The sequence below is a fragment of the Fundulus heteroclitus genome, chromosome 9 (genome assembly GCF_011125445.2).
Source record: "Fundulus heteroclitus isolate FHET01 chromosome 9, MU-UCD_Fhet_4.1, whole genome shotgun sequence".
Taxonomy (NCBI): Eukaryota; Metazoa; Chordata; class Actinopteri; order Cyprinodontiformes; family Fundulidae; genus Fundulus; species Fundulus heteroclitus.
The window spans coordinates 22324401-22340416 of record NC_046369.1 but is presented as its reverse complement, the minus strand read 5'-3'; the positions used below and the strand labels follow the sequence as shown (position 1 = coordinate 22340416).

Sequence of the window (16016 nt, the reverse complement as noted above, 5' to 3'; positions counted from 1 at the left end):
ATTGTTTACTGTAGTATCACATGGTAAATCTTTCCCAGTTTCCTGCAGATATGCCGCCCTGCGACTGAGGGAACAGGATGTTGCCGGCAAACCAAAGCGAGGTTTTACTACACCTCGGCGTGAAGAAGTTGTGGGAGGAGTGGAGAGGAAGGCAGAGGCAGAGTAGATTGAGGGACAAACATGTGGGAGTTGGGGGTGGGGGGTGGGGGGGGGGGGTTCTGGCACAGCCCGCACGGCGTTTCCAGTAAAATGCGTTCTTGGAGCTCAGGTTAAATGAATGCAAACACGCGTGTGGAGCCAAAGAATCCCACGCACGTTAAGACCGACATGGACTTTACATCCTGATGTTTCCTAATCGCTCTCGTCTGGATAAGTCATGAGAACAACTGAAAGTGACATTTAATTTCATTCTGGTGTAGAAACTGTGTCTTAAGCCTGCAGAAGCTTCACATGCTGCTCATTCCTATGTTTCCTCTTTGTTTTATCAACTCACATTACAATGTGTTTTCCTCTTATTCCTCTGCACAGCAGTACTTCTCGTGTCTTCACTCCTCCTCCTCCTCCTACAGAAATTACAACATCTACAATTTATCTCTTCTTTGGCCGGCGTCCAGATGGAGAGAGCCTCCAAATTAACTTGGAGCCCTGTGCAGGCACCGCTGGCACCCTGTAACTCCTCCCCTGCTACCCAGTTCACTGACCCCCAGTAACCTAGGCTGGGCTGGCGCTGTCGCCTGCAAGCCCTGCATAATACTGGAGCATAAATATTCACACTCTTTTACACATCTTGTCACGTAAGATCAAGCTGAAGCCAGTGGCAAATGTTAAAGGTGAATACCCCTGCATTTGATGCATGTAACAGCAGGGGAAGATGTTATATTGGGCTGCTTATTTGGATTTTAATGAATCCTCCAAGAATGCTGCTGATATAAATTATATTTAATGTAGCAAAGAATGTCTGTTTGCACTCTTTCCCGTCATCTGCGATGGGATCTGGACCGCAGCTTGGACGCGTTCTACCTCTAGATGCACATAGATCAGCCCTGGATGCTGACTGACAGCAGCTGGAGAGCCATCTGGAACCTGAACGCACCCAGAAAGCTTTCTTTTTCAACCCAATGGGCCTTACCCACATCCTCTTCGTGGTAGATTATGGAGTGGTGTTCTGTGGCGCTGCTGACGTATCTGTCAAGAGGCTCTATGTGGTAAGTGCCGTTGTGCGAATGGATGGTTCCCTCAAACTGTCCCTGTAATACAGAGCCGTGGCAAGACGACCCGGACTCGCCTGCAAGACGGAGGAAGGGGGAGATAAAAAGGCACCGTCAGAGAAATTGTGAGAGGGGACATAAAAGTGGAGTGTTATGAGTGTTATTTCACACAGCAAGTTGTGAAGATTTGATTTTTTTTTATGCATTATGTATGTTAGGTCAGTCAGTAAATGTAAATGTGTCCTGATGTATCTCAATAATCCCGGTAGAAAAAAATAAAAACGTAACAGTTCCTCCGAGAGAATCCGTCTGAAGAGTTGTAGGTAAACTCAGCCTCATAAGCAGTACCTTTGTAAATATATATATCTTCATCCAGATCTTTTGTCCTACCCATCGATAAACATTCAGTGGACTCGGTCCATGTTGTTTCTGCACAATGGCCTCAAACTTTTAGTTCTCTTACTGGTCTGATCGCAGGGTTTGTGATTTAAAAGTCGACTGTCTGGAGGCTTCATATCACACCAACCTTCAACTGTTCCTGAGTATAAGTGGGACAGGTCGACCGATGCCGGGCCATTTTCACCGAACACTGTGAATTCTTCGGAAAAGCCACCAGAATCCTGCCTCAGAAGCAGGCGAAAGGTTCTGACAGCAACAAAAAGAAAAACACAAAAAAAAACAACACAAAGAGTTAGCAGATGTGGTCAAAGCCTTGTGGTGTAATGCCAAGCGTGCAAATCATTCATTAGCTGGAAAAAAGGGACCGATAACTCAATGATCGGCGATGCTAGTGTTAAAACACGTAGATTGATAACTTTGAGGTTTAGTTCTTAAGCAAAATTTTAAACATCTGCATTCCTGTAACGCCATGGCTCATATACTCAAGCATTCAGGGAAAATCTGCCTTTCGGCTATCAGGAATGTGTTGCAACAAAGCTTTAAACTCTTTCTTTACAGCAATTGTTTTCAGTTTCACTTTTTATTTACTGGTCCTAATCTTTGAAAGTGTTTTTGTCATTAATTGTTAACTCTTTCCAATGATTGCATTGTATTCTGTGCTACAGGATGTGCCTCGATGCTATTAGAAATTAGAGTTTTACTTCCACAAGCTTTTAATTATTAAACAACAATAAATAATGAAAATAAAATGTGAAGCTACCGATGAAAAGCAGTAAAGTCCAAATCCAGTGTATAGTTCTGAGGATGCGTGGCCCTCCTGGCTCTTAAGTGTTTCCTGTGGAGATCCCCTCTGTCATATGACAAGACTTCGTAATGCTTTATAAAAGGACTGATGCTAACTCCAGTACCTGGAAGAAAAAAATAAACATTATTTCCTAATTCATGCAGAGCAAATACAACCACAACTGATTCACTGCTGTTTTCATACCCAGGCGTCGACTTCAACTTTCCAATTACCAATCTCTTTTTTTTTATACAAACATAATTGTTATTCAAATATAATTTACAGGGAAACACAGCTTTAAGTGAGATCAAAGGGTCAACTCAGCACTAGGAGTACTGGTAAAAACTAAAAAATAGGACATGAAATATGAAGAGAAATTAACATTTAAACAGAAGTAGAAAAAGCGTATGTAGTAGGGCTGCTCAATACATTGAATTGTAATCATCTGTGTGTGATATACATGTATAAATTGGATAGGATATTTGATCAGTATATTTTAAGGGACATCAATACTTTGAATGCATTTAACATGCATATTTGGTAAATTGGAGAGACTTTTCACTCCCCTTGAGGCACAAACCTAATACAGATTTGACAAGATGCTTTATTTCACAAAAAGTGGTGGGTAATAGTAGTGATGGAAAACAAGAATAACAAGGAAACACGTGGGTTAATAACAAGTGATATGATAATCACTTTACTAAACTACGATATTGCCATTACTTGTCTTCCTAATATTGTGAAGCCTAAGAATAGAAACATTTGTCAGTGACCTTAATCCAAAGGTAATTATCACAACATATTTTGAAAATATTTATCTTGCAGTGACAGATGGTGGATTATTCAGGAATTATGAAAAAGAGGAAGAGCACTCAGACACGAGTAGAACTCATTAAAGCTGAAATCAACCGAGATTGTCTAAAGTCTGCAGCGGCATCTACAATCTGGTTGCTAAACAATCTAATTTACCTACTTTAAACAATAGCACACCAGCAAGGTGTGCTTTTTTTTTACTCACTAGCAAGGAAAGATTCAAACCACCCAAGAAAGACCGACTAATACCAGGACGTCTCATGAAGAGAATTTATTTTTAAATGGACCCGTTTGCCGCCACTGCAGAACTTGCTCAGAATTGGCAGCAGACAGATGTGAGTTTTTTTTTTTTTGCAGGCATGGGGAAACAAATACTTTTAGATGCTGACCTGGTTTCAAGAAGGGTATTAAAGAAGCAACTCTCCAAAAAAACACATAAAGGCTAGACTGACATTCTACACGCAGGGGTGTCAAACTCCAGTCCTAGAGGACTGGAGTCCCGCAACTTTTCTGTGTCGCTGGTCCAACACACCTGAGTCAGATAACTGGGTCATTAGCAGGGGTCTGGAAAACTTGACTGCACACTTGATTTGATTCTGGTGTGTTGGACCAGAAACACATCTAAAAGTTAAAGAGCTGGAGTCTGACAAAACCCTGTTCTACAGCAAGTATGAGGATGAACTGCACACAAGTGGCGTAAAGTCATTATATCCGTTGAAAAGGTGAAACCTAAAGTGAGTAAACAATAATAAATTGTCATTCCAAATATCAATAAATCAAGCATAAGCCCCCATTTGTCAGGATTTTGCCCAGAAGCTAATATTCCGTTCTGCAGGGGAGATCGAAGAACTCCTATACAAGAAAGACTGACTGTAAATGTTGATTCTTTGAAAACATTTTACGTATTTTTCAATAAAATCCCTTTTGAACTAATTAAATATCAACTATTCAACCCCAGTATATCATAGAAAAATCTGACAAAAAGATCTAATCACTGCTACAAAAGTTGCAAACTTTTAGTAATTTAAAACATTTGTCAGTCTAGAAACTAATCTGACAAACATACAGATGTGTTAGTTGATTTAGTCAGCTGTAAAGCAAACCCTTCAGAGAAGTTTACACTTTCTGGACCACGTTGCTGTGGTGCTTGCTGACCACAGTGAATCTTAGAACAAATCCTTAAATAAGTGCATGCAGGACTTGAATCCCTGCCCCGTAGGGAAATTATTGTGCCAGTTCTTGTTGACCAGTTTTGCACGTGGGTCCTTTTTTTTTTTTCTCTACCCCTGTGAGGACACGTTGCGACATGTCCAGTGCTAGAAGAGGTCAGTCAGCCAGAACTGCTGCAAAACAGTCATTTCACACACGCTCACACGCAACAAACAGACAGACAGACAGAGGCAGGTGGAAACAACTGCTTCACTTATTCAAGATTAAGTGTGAGTAAAACCCCCGCAGTCAGACAAGCACACTAATCTCTACCTGTAATCCGTTGATGGCAGCTGAACACCAGCAGCATCAGCCAGTAGTGTTGGACCACCATGTTCTCCTTACTGAAGTGCTTTCGTCTTCCTTCTTTTTTATAATTTTTTTCTGTTTCTCCCTCAGCCCGTCTCGGTCCTGCTTTCTCATCCCCTTTCTCCTATCCTGTCTATTCAACAGTCTCATACCTGCAGACTTACCACGCTGGAATGTGTCTGGATAGGAATTCAAGCCACAACTAAACTTGATGCAATGAACAATCAACGCTGCGGCTGGGCATATTCAGACTTGTTTGCCTGCATGTTACACAGTTAAAGCAAGATTTTGAAATTAACTTGGAGGATGACTCCAAAGACTAAAAGAAAGGCAACACACAACTTTAAAACTGATGTCAGCTTTTCTTTGTTTCTGTCCTTATAGGCTGCTGAATCTCACGGGGCTTTTCAGCGTGGATCCAAATCCCTGTCCCACCACGTCTATAGAGTCATTTATGACGTGTCCCTGTTTCAAATAAGACATAGTGAGTTATTTGAAATACCTCACTTGCAAAAAATATATTTTTTGTCATGATCTCCTCATCTCCTCTGTTTTTTCTTATTTCCACAGTAATTAATTATGTGACCATGCTGAGATGAAGGTCCAAATGCTCTACATACAGTCTATATGTGCCCCCAAGTGGTCAAAGATTCAAAAAGTGAATGAATAGAATTTATTTGCCTCTTTTAAGCATTCAGCATGTTGAGGTGATAGAAAGTTCATTAATGCAGACAGAGTGTCTGCATAGCATAGCTAGATTAGGAAAGGTTGCTGTCAGATTATGCTAGGACATTTGCACAGCATTTATGTACATTACATAGCAGTGTTGTGTGCAGGTTTATAAAGTAATGTGTTTCTGAGGTGTCACCCGCAGACTGCAAAAATGCTCTAGACGCACATCTGACTTCAAATTGCACAAGCCTTCCAGGTTAAGACATTGGACGCCTTTTTAACTTTCATATTGGCAGCATAAAACAGTAACATGCGACCCTTATTAAGAAATTGAGAAGCTGCACTGGGACACATCTAGGACTTCATAGAAAGTACAAGCATGCCATCATAGTATAGTGTTAACTTTTGCTTATCAGCATGCATTGAAACACCAGTCTTGAAAAGACTGAAGACATTACCTGACTGCAACTAAATTTCCACAGTGCAAAATAATGAAAGCAGTTGAAGTTATGCTAAAATTTAGAAAACTAATTCTGAAAGTTATTTTCTTTTCCCGTGACCTGTGTCAAACAAAGCCTTCCTACACGTCTGATTAATAACTGATTGACAAAGTGTTGACATGCCTCTAAATATAATAAGGAAGTACTATGTTGTGTGATTCACACTATGTGAAAGGTATTTTCTCGCCTCACTCTAAACAAAGTGTGACTCTTTTGGATAATTACGTCCCAATATCACCAAAAAGAGGAAATGTGACATCGGTTGACTAAAGAAGGAAGTCAAGAAAAAGTAAGACAAAGGTTTTTGACCTTAAATTATAGAAACCTCGTTTCTTTTCAGCCGGAATAGATAGCAGATGTTTTGCAACAGTAGGAAACGCATTACATCTTTCATTCATTAGCACAAACATCCTTTTTTTTCTGCACTGGAGCAGATATAGTCACGTAAAGGTGTTAGATCAGCCAAATTAACATTTATGGCAGGAGACTTATTATTTTCTTTTCCTCTCTGTCTCTGTGTTGCATGGTAGTATACCACATATTTTACAAAGTTTTTTGGTGTTTCTAAAATGGGTTTTACGTGGTTTTAAACATTAAGAGACAAAATGTTTTTGTGAATCATGAAGTCGGAGTATAAAGTCACTTGTGATGTATTTCTGTATTGTATAGAGCACGTTTATTGGGATGAAGGGTGTCTATCTCCTTTTTTTTGTATTTTTCTATACTTATGACTATGAAGAGATTAAAGGGGACATATTATCCTTTTCAGTTCACCCTTTTCACATTGAAATCATTCAGTTGTTGTCTATATAAAGTGGAACTGCAATGCTTGGCTCTGAATTCCTCGTTAATGTACCCTCATGTTCGTTTTTTTGACTCAGGAGTTTGACCAACAACCAGTGAAACTGAACTTTATTTCTTCCTGGTTAACATCTTAAAGTGCACCAATGAGGTCACTTGTGTGCTCTTACAAGGCATGTGGACTGTGCTCTGTTCAGGCAAGTACTTTCAATGGTAAACAAGAAGAAAGTGAAAAGTAAATGCAATCCAATTCAATAAACGGTCATTGTTAGAAAAACAGTAAAATGGCATGATGGGAGCAAACCAAGAAAGGTCACCGTTTCTGAGGAACTGTAGATTACTACTCAGAATAAAAGATGTAAAATAAGCATCTGGGGTGTAAACCTGCAACATGGAAACTCTTTTCCTTTGTCTTTATGCGAGGATGGAAATGGTTCTCCCTCATAAATTGGATTCCTTGCTGAAAGGCACTAAATCTCAGCGGCTTACAACTAAAATCATCTCACCACAAGCATCTGAAATGAATGGTCTTCAAAAACACAACTCCTGTGTCAAAACAAAAATAAAATATGATATGATATTGATATTTAAAGAATAAGAAGGTCTGGTGATAGTGTTTGTCATACACGATGCTAAACAATTGCCCTTATAATTTTATGGGTAAATGGTTTCTTATGAAAATGAACAAATCATTGTTTGGATGAACGGTTATAGATGTGTCTTGCAAAATGGGATTTAGGCCAGAAAGAAATAGCCAAGTTAGACGTTAGGCCTAAGCAGTTAGGTATAAGTATTTTCATGCTTTGTGCCCCAGCAGCATATACTTTCCTAAAATCCTTTCTCTGTGGCCCCACTGCGAGGCTTCCACTCTATAGGGACTGTCCTTGCAAATAAGCTGTAAAACACTCTTTTGAGGGGATTTTTCTATTTTTTTCCAAGTACCCATGCTGCCCCCTGATGAATGGTTCCCTGAGCAGGCGGTCAAATCAGTCATATTAAGGCAATACCAACACTGCTTTTGGGTGAGCACAACCATCACTGCAAATCACTGATGGTATTTTGGCCTCCAGAAGCAGATATAATTTTTTTGCAACCCAGTAAATAAATATACAAGATTTTAATAAAATTCTCTGAGATGTTTCCTTTTTTCAGCAGCTGTTGTGAAGCAGCATTTTCTAAATACATGATTAATTGAAGAACTTTTATCTGAATAGCGCATTTTAACATAGATTTCTTCTTCTTTGTGGATTTGACACACTCTGTACAGCCTAACAGAGCACTTCGCTTTCAGACTGCAGGTCTGCTGGTGGTTCCTAGAGTCTCTAAAAGTAGAATGGGAGGCAGATCCTTTAGCTATCAGGCTCCTCTCCTGTGGAACCAACTCCCAGTTTTTGTCTGTGAGGCAGACACCCTGTCTACTTTTAAGACTAATGTTAAAACTTTCCTTTTTGACAAAGCTTATAGTTAGAGCGGCTCATGTTACCTTGAGTTACCTCTATAGTTATGCTGCTATAGGCTTAGGCTGCTGGAGGACATCAGGGCCTATTTTTCTAACTCTGCTGATTTCTACTGTTCTCCAATTTGCATTGTCTGTTGTTATGTCAACTTTTACCTTTTTGTTCTCTGTCTTTTTTTTTTCTTCTTCATAGTAGGTACACCTGGTCTGGCGTTCTGTTAGCTGTGACACCATCCAGGGAAGACAGATGATCCGCTATTACCATATAGCATTGAAAGGATTCCTGGATCAATGTGTGCTTCTGTGCTTTTTGTGTCTCTGCTCTGTCTTCTCTAACCCCCAGTCGGTCGAGGCAGATGACCGTTCACCCTTAGCCTGATTCTGGTTTAGGTTTTTACTTCCCGTTAAAGGGGAGTTTTCCTCTCCACTGTCGCTTCATGCATGCTAAGTATGAGGGATTACTGCAACGCCATCAACAATGCAGACGACCACTGTTACTCTATTTATAATATTATAATATATTTATAAGGTGCTTAAATTTTTCTGTGCACTGCCTTCCTAAAATAAAACAACAGGCTCTGGGTTTTAAATTAGTGAAAACAAAGCTATGATTCCTCAGAAATTTGTCAAAACTCAAGATCAAAGTTGACAAAAAAATCCATTTTCACATTCACACAGCGGAAGATTTAAAAAAATAATCGAATAGTCTTGGTGACTTTTGGGTCAGAAAGAAAGAGATGTGACATCCATGTCTGCAGTACTACTATTTGGACTTTCATACTGTACCAACAGGGCAGTTTGGTGTCTAATCCACATGTAACAACCTAATGACTGATTTTAAACTTGAGCTAAAGCAGACAAGATGTTGGCCGGAGACCTACGACAGACATCATACTACACAACTCACTTCAGAGGGTCAACGTTTTACGGCCTGGTTTAGAGTTTAACCTCCCCCAGCCTTTAATCGTTCACTGACAACCCCCCACCTAAAAAAAAAAAAATCTCCCTCTTCAGTCTGATTGGTTGAGAAGGAATCACCCGGATCCAGACACACCCACAGCCACACATTCACCCGACTGGCACCCCCACCCACACACACACGTACAAATATGATTCCATATTAGCGCATTACGTGGCTTTACTTGCCCTTTTTGTAAAAAGAAGTGAAACTCATATTTTGTTGCTCAACTGATGAACAATTTTAGTGAGTCCTGCCTTTACTTCTGCCGTTATCTCAAGCTACATAAATGTAAATCTCTCGCTTGTACAATGAATACCTGCAAGATGTCATCCCCTGAAAAAAATTACCTTTATTTTCTTTATTGTAAAGTGTTAAGGGATTACTGGAGGACGTCCACTTTAGACAGAGGGGTTATTGAAGCTTAAGGTCTGTCTTAGGGGACGTAATTAGGTCTCACAGTCAAAGAATGCTTCATTCTTTGCACACAATTGTACAATCTTAATAAAACAAGTATTGTCATGTGGGATTTATCATTCCAGAGTTTCCATACGTGCTCAGACATTGGTTCGTGTTACTTTTTGGCAAACTCATATATATGTTTGCGAGCAGAGAAAAACACATCTCTGTAATTGATCCAGTCAGTTCTGGGAACAACTCCACGTATAGATTCTCTGCTCAGAAAACATGTTTTTCTTTTCTTCTCCTCCTCTCCTTCAGCGGGAGGTAAAATTCTCATGAGGTTTTCACGTCTAACTGCTGACATTTATTCTGGGTTTTTGACTGGTTTTGAGGCTAATTCAAGCCAGCATCACTCATGTCATCCAATCTGACCCTACAAATGTCTGGTATTTGAAGCCACACAAAGTCATGGGATAATTGGTTCGACCTAAGCTGTTTTTTTTTTTATTTGGTTCCTCTCCAAGGGTTCACAGGTTGTGGGAATTATCAAATCAAATGGTTCTGCTGACACAGCCAAGTGTTAACCCCTTCACAGTCCTGACCCACTTCACGAAAGGTCATGCCTTTCTCTTTCGTTGTAAATGGGCACCGCACAATATCCACTCTGTGGCATACTCATAATGAGTGCATTGTATGCAAGGCCTTGACATAGATCTGCTTCCCGTCTCTGTCTGGGCATCATTTGATGTCTTTGCTTGGATTATGAGGGCCAGTAGCTCAACAGTGCCACTTTTCCCATCATTTTCAGGTAGATTAAATATATATAAGTCACCTTAAATCTCCTCTTTATTTATTATTTTCCCGATCCACTGTATATATGTGGACGCATTGTATATACCTAATGCACCTTTTCCTTCTTTTAGCACCTTCTTTTGATTATAACAGCTGATGTGACAAGTGAATTTCTCCACTGTGAGATCAGTAAAGTCTATCTTATCTTATCTTATCTTATCTTATCTTATCTTATCTTATCTTATCTTATCTTATCTTATCTTATCTTATCTTAAATTATTAATGATAACGTTCCAGGTGCTCAGAGCTGTCCATCCAAAAACTGGTAAATTCAAGAAAACAACTATGCCTCTGTAAAACAAACAAACAAAAAACTCTCTGGAGTAGCAAAATGTAAGAAAAGTTGCAAATATTCAACTATCATGATTCTACAACAAACCAAACACAAGTTGGACACAGCAGGATTGGAATCAGCTTGTGATGCAATGCTGCCCCCTACAGGGAGGTGTGGAAAAAAGCAACAAAGGTGTTTATCGATTGGTTTTCCTCAGATGTTTAAATTGTTTAGGTCAGTAGTTATCATGTTTTTAAAGCTATTAGAGAGAGTCCTTCTATGACAATTGGCCGAACTCAGTTTAGATGTAATTCGTCACCTAAAGAACAATAAGTTTGTTTTGCAACTTTCTGATCTAAGTTATAATTTAATCAAGATAAAACCCAACCCAAAACAAGATTTCAGCCATTCAAGCATGTTGTGGCGTCACAAAAGCCATAAGGCAAATTATATGTTTTGCTGATGTTTAATGTGTAGGTTTCCCATCTTTTTAGCATGTTCTTGTTCAACTACATCATTTGATGATTTATCTAAGTCCCAACAATGCTTGTTTTACAGAAATGCTGCAGCATCACCCACTACTTTGGGCCAAAATGATCACCAAGTAGAAAGCCTAATGATGAGCCAATCTCTACCAGTTACCCCTGCCATGTAGGTGCAATACAGCCTAAACAATCAGCACCCAATCGGTCGCAGACAGAAATATCTCGGTTGTTTGGGTAAGTTAAAGTAATATGAGTTCAGACGGTTTGCAGTGCTGCTGTAAAGGCAGATCCTAAGCCGATATAGGAACACAGGAATGAAAATAATTATATGGAAGAGTGCAAACAGGATTGTAAAACAGCTTCATACATGTTAAAGCTCTAAAGACAATCCTGGCCATTCCCATAATTTGTAGTAACATTACCAAGGCAGTATCTATCAATGCTGGGAAGATCGCTGGAGTTGAACTCGGATGCCTAAAATCTCTCTTGAAAACTTTCAAAAGTCGCTGCGGTTTCAACTGATCTGGTTCTCACTTCTTGTGCCTCTTGTGATATTATTGGCTCAAACAAAGAAAGTAGGATTAACAGCTATTTTTCTCTCAATTGCTTAAAAAGCCTTCTGCATTCTCAGGCCTCGAGGTCAGGACTTCGTCAGCTACCCAAAACAAGAGGGCAGACGAGGTCTCTCCACAGCAGATCAACAGAAACAGTCTCCGCTCATGAAATCAACATGATAAATCAACATTTGATATGACTTGGGCTGGAAAAAAAACAAAAACTACACGAAGTAAAACAAATCTGTTATCTGAGAAGTTTCAGAAATCCCCCCTGAACTCTTCCAGCTAAGATATTCTTAATCAGATGAAAACTGAGAACTTGAATTTGTTTCCATGAGTGCTCTGACTGTAGATGACAAGATATCAAGATGCTTTTCTGTGTGACTGATAACATAAAAACACCAATGTGTACATTGCCAACCCAGACATTTGATTTGTCAATGAAATAAAAGAAACATTATTTTTAGGATAAATAAATGCATGCAAGAGCAGGCTAAACAGGGGTGCAGTTGTTGGCACTGTTGCCTTGCAAGACGAAGGTCCTGGGTCCAAATCCCATCCAGGGCTTCTCTGCATGCAGTTTGCATGTTCTCACTATGCATGTATAGGTTCTGTCTGGGAACTGTCAGGTTTCCTCTCATACCAGCTTTAGCCCCCTCATATCAAACAATCACGTTTGAAAAATGTCCCTTTTGCTTTAAAATACTGTAATGTACCTTTAAAAAAACAAACAAACAAATAAAAAACAGTCAAGGCTGTAATGTATAGCCGGTCAGAACACACAGCCAAACTGAGATTCTGGCTACCAACATTAGCGCTTCATATCACATAACACACAATCACAAAATCCTGCCTTTGGAGAAGACTGATCACCAATACAATGCAGACAGTCAACCGTTTTCCTGCTTTCCAGCCATCCAGTCAGCTGGTTAGCAGGTCAGCAACCACAAATCTTGTCCAGCTCCACGTGGCAGAGCAGTAAATTTCTTCTTAAAGCTCCATAAGGGTAAATCTTTCCTTGCACCGCTGTGCTTTTTTTCAGCTATGCAAAAAACATGTACATGTACTCACCCTATCTCTAAGGGAGAGCCCAGACAGACTACGGAGAAAACTCATTTCAGCCGCTTGTATCCGGGATCTCGTTCTTTCGGTCACGACCCAAAGCTCGTGACCATAGATGAGGGTAGGAACGTAGATCGACCGGTAAATCGAGAGCTTTGCCTTTTGGCTCAGCTCTCTCTTCACCACAACGGATCGGTACAGCACCCGCTTCACAACAGACGCTGCACCAATCCGCCTGTCGATCTCCCGCTCCATCTTCCCCTCATTCGTGAACAAGACCCCAAGATACTTGAACTCCTCCACTAGGGGCAGGACATCCTCCCCAACCCGGAGAAGGCACTCTACCCTTTTCCGGTTCAAGACCATGGTCTCGGATTTGGAGGCACTGATTTTCATCCCGGCCGCTTCGCACTCGGCTGCGAACCGCTCCAGTGAGAGCTGTAGATCACGCCCTGATGAAGCCAATAGGACCACGTCATCCGCGAATAGCAGAGACGCAATCCTAAGGCCACCAAAACGGATCCCCTCAACACCTTGGCTGCGCCTAGAAATTCTGTCCATAAAAGTTATGAACAGAATCAGTGACAAAGGGCAACCTTGGCGGAGTCCAACTCTCACCGGAAACGAGTCCGACTTACTGCCGGCAATGCGGACCAGACTCTGACACCGGTCGTACAGAGACCTGACAGCCCTTATTAAAGGGTCCGGTACTCCATACTCCCGGAGTACCCCCCACAGGAACCCTCGGGGGACACGGTCGAATGCCTTCTCCAGATCCACAAAGCACATGTAGACTGGTTGGGCAAACTCCCATGCCCCCTCCAGAATCCTGCTGAGGGTATAGAGCTGGTCCAGTGTTCCACGGCCAGGATGAAAACCACACTGCTCTTCCTGAATCCGAGATTCAACTATCCGACGGACCCTCCTTTCCAGAACCCCTGAATAGACCTTACCAGGGAGGCTTAAGAGTGTGATTCCCCTGTAGTTGGAACACACCCTCCGGTCCCCCTTTTTAAATAGGGGGACCACCACCCCAGTCTGCCAATCCAGGGGAACTGCCCCCGATGTCCACGCAATGTTGCAGAGCCGCGTTAACCAACACAGCCCCACAACATCCAGAGCCTTAAGGTACTCAGGGCGAATCTCATCCATCCCTGGAGCCTTGCCACCGAGGAGCTTTTTAACAACCTCAGCAACCTCAGCACCAGAGATGGGAGAACCCGACCCAGAGTCCTCAGGCTCTGCTTCCTCAATGGAAGACGTGTTGGTGGGATTAAGGAGGTCTTCGAAATATTCCGCCCACCGACGCACAACGTCCCGAGTCGAGGTCAGCAGCACACCACCCCCACTGTAAACAGTGTTGGTACTGCACTGCTTCCCCCTCCTGAGACGCCGGATAGTGGACCAGAATCACTTCGAAGCCGTACGGAAGTCTTTCTCCATGGCCTCTCCGAACTCTTCCCACGCCCGAGTTTTTGCCTCGGCGACCAGCCGAGCCGCCTGCCGCTTCGACTGCCGGTACACATCAGCTGCTTCCGGAGTCCCACAGGCCAAAAAAGCCCGATAGGACTACTTCTTCAGCTTGACGGCTTCCTTCACCGCTGGTGTCCTCCAGCGGGTTCGAGGGTTGCCGCCGCGACATGCACCGACAACCTTGCGGCCACAGCTCCAACTAGCCGCCTCAACAATAGAGGCGTGGAACATGGTCCATTCAGACTCAATGTCCCCCGATTTTATGCATAATGTAAAAGATCCTGCATTGGAGCAAAGTAAAAGTTTTTGTAAGCGTCTGTCTTTGAGGTGAAACTACTTGGACTTTTTCCCACATCTTTGATAACACAGTAGTTGATGCCAACTACGCTAGTGTCTAAAAGCTTTTAATAGTTCTTAAATTTTGCAAGACATGTTTGCATAGTTACATCAAGAGCAATGACCACTGGAGGCAGGCGTCACCGCCCAATCCTTGACCCTGCAAGGATGGAGCTGTTATACGGAGAGCTAAAAATGGATGGATTGTTTATGGTTGACAGAAGATTGTTGAAAAAAATGTCATGTTTCAAAGCTCTTACTTGTGAATGTGTTAAATTTATACTAATAATAAAGTTTACTGAGTTAGCTCGTCATGTTTTCTTCAGATTTGTTTGCATAGTGGATGTTGTTTTTTGGGCCAAAATCCTTGATGATAATCGATACAGACACAGATCCTCACCAGACTCTACTAGGAGAAGAATGTAGCTGGTTTTCAACCCGCTCTTTATTAATGGATGTGTTTTCAGGCCGTAAACCCAGGCCTTTTCATTAGAAGCCACCCCACACGGAGCCATTTTGGTACCTTAAGCAACATCATAGTTGTTCAGCTGTTCTCCTCTGGATAAATGAAGATGTCATGCAGCCTGCCTCTTGTCTATAGTTTTTTTTTGGGGCTGGCTGGCTGTTTTCCACCTCCTGTTCTGCTCCACTCAGCTAATTGGGTGAGCAGCTTTGCCTGCCGCTGTTCTGATTAAGTTATTTCCACCTGGGACTCTGCCTATAAATACCCGCCTCTCACATTCAGTTTCTGCCACATCGTCTCATTGCAAAGGAGCTACATTCCAGTGCTTTTGTGCACCGCCTGCCTATCCTGTATGCACCCTGTGCTCGCAGTGCCTTCACTGGATTCCTCATCAGCTTCTGTTTCTGGTCATGACTCAGACTATGAGGTTTGCATTGGACTCCTGTCTCGCCCATTGGACTGTTCTGCTGGTCCTCGTTCTGCCTGCCACCAGCCTGTTCAGCTCGTCAGTCTCGTTGTGAGCAGCTTGTCATCAGTTCGGTATATTACCTGCTCACCCTGGACTTTAGCTCGCCATCTCTGCTCTTTTATTTTTTTGTTTTGTTTACAATAAACCTTTTACGTGCAGCCGTGTCCGGCTTGGATATCGGGTTCTCTGGGTTCTGACGTAAGAGAATCGAGGTCTTCACTGGCTGCAATATGGTTCTGCTGCTGCCTCCTCTGCTGGAGAAAGTCCTAGTGCTGCTTGGATATTTTTGGACATGTCAAAAAACCCTACAAGTCTTCCCTTTGTGGAAAACTGGCACGAAGAGAGCTGTTGTTAAAAGAAAACCGAAATAAGTTTGGTTTTAAGCTGGCCAAAAGTCTTGTAGGAGACCGCTGTGATAAAGATACCACTGATGGCGGCAAACAGAGGAAGGTGGTCCGCTCAGATGAGACTAAAATCTATTTATATTTGGCTTACTTGCAAATTGTATATGTGTATGAATGTGGCGAAAAATAA

The 16016-nt window shown here is 41.8% G+C and overlaps 1 protein-coding gene across 1 annotated transcript in view; it reads right to left on the bottom strand.

The window, feature by feature from the left end:
• The window catches only part of si:ch1073-396h14.1 (disintegrin and metalloproteinase domain-containing protein 10), a 38061-nt gene extending 33152 nt beyond the window's left edge, over positions 1-4909 (bottom strand). Inside the window, exons 1-4 of the mRNA XM_012877852.3 lie at positions 4687-4909; positions 2368-2515; positions 1735-1853; positions 1130-1285 (exon numbers count right to left, since the gene is read on the bottom strand). Of these exons, the coding sequence (XP_012733306.2) occupies positions 1130-1285; positions 1735-1853; positions 2368-2515; positions 4687-4747 (484 nt within the window). The 5' untranslated portion in view covers positions 4748-4909. The remainder of the gene's footprint in view (positions 1-1129; positions 1286-1734; positions 1854-2367; positions 2516-4686) is intronic.
• Between the last annotated feature and the right edge of the window lie 11107 nt (positions 4910-16016).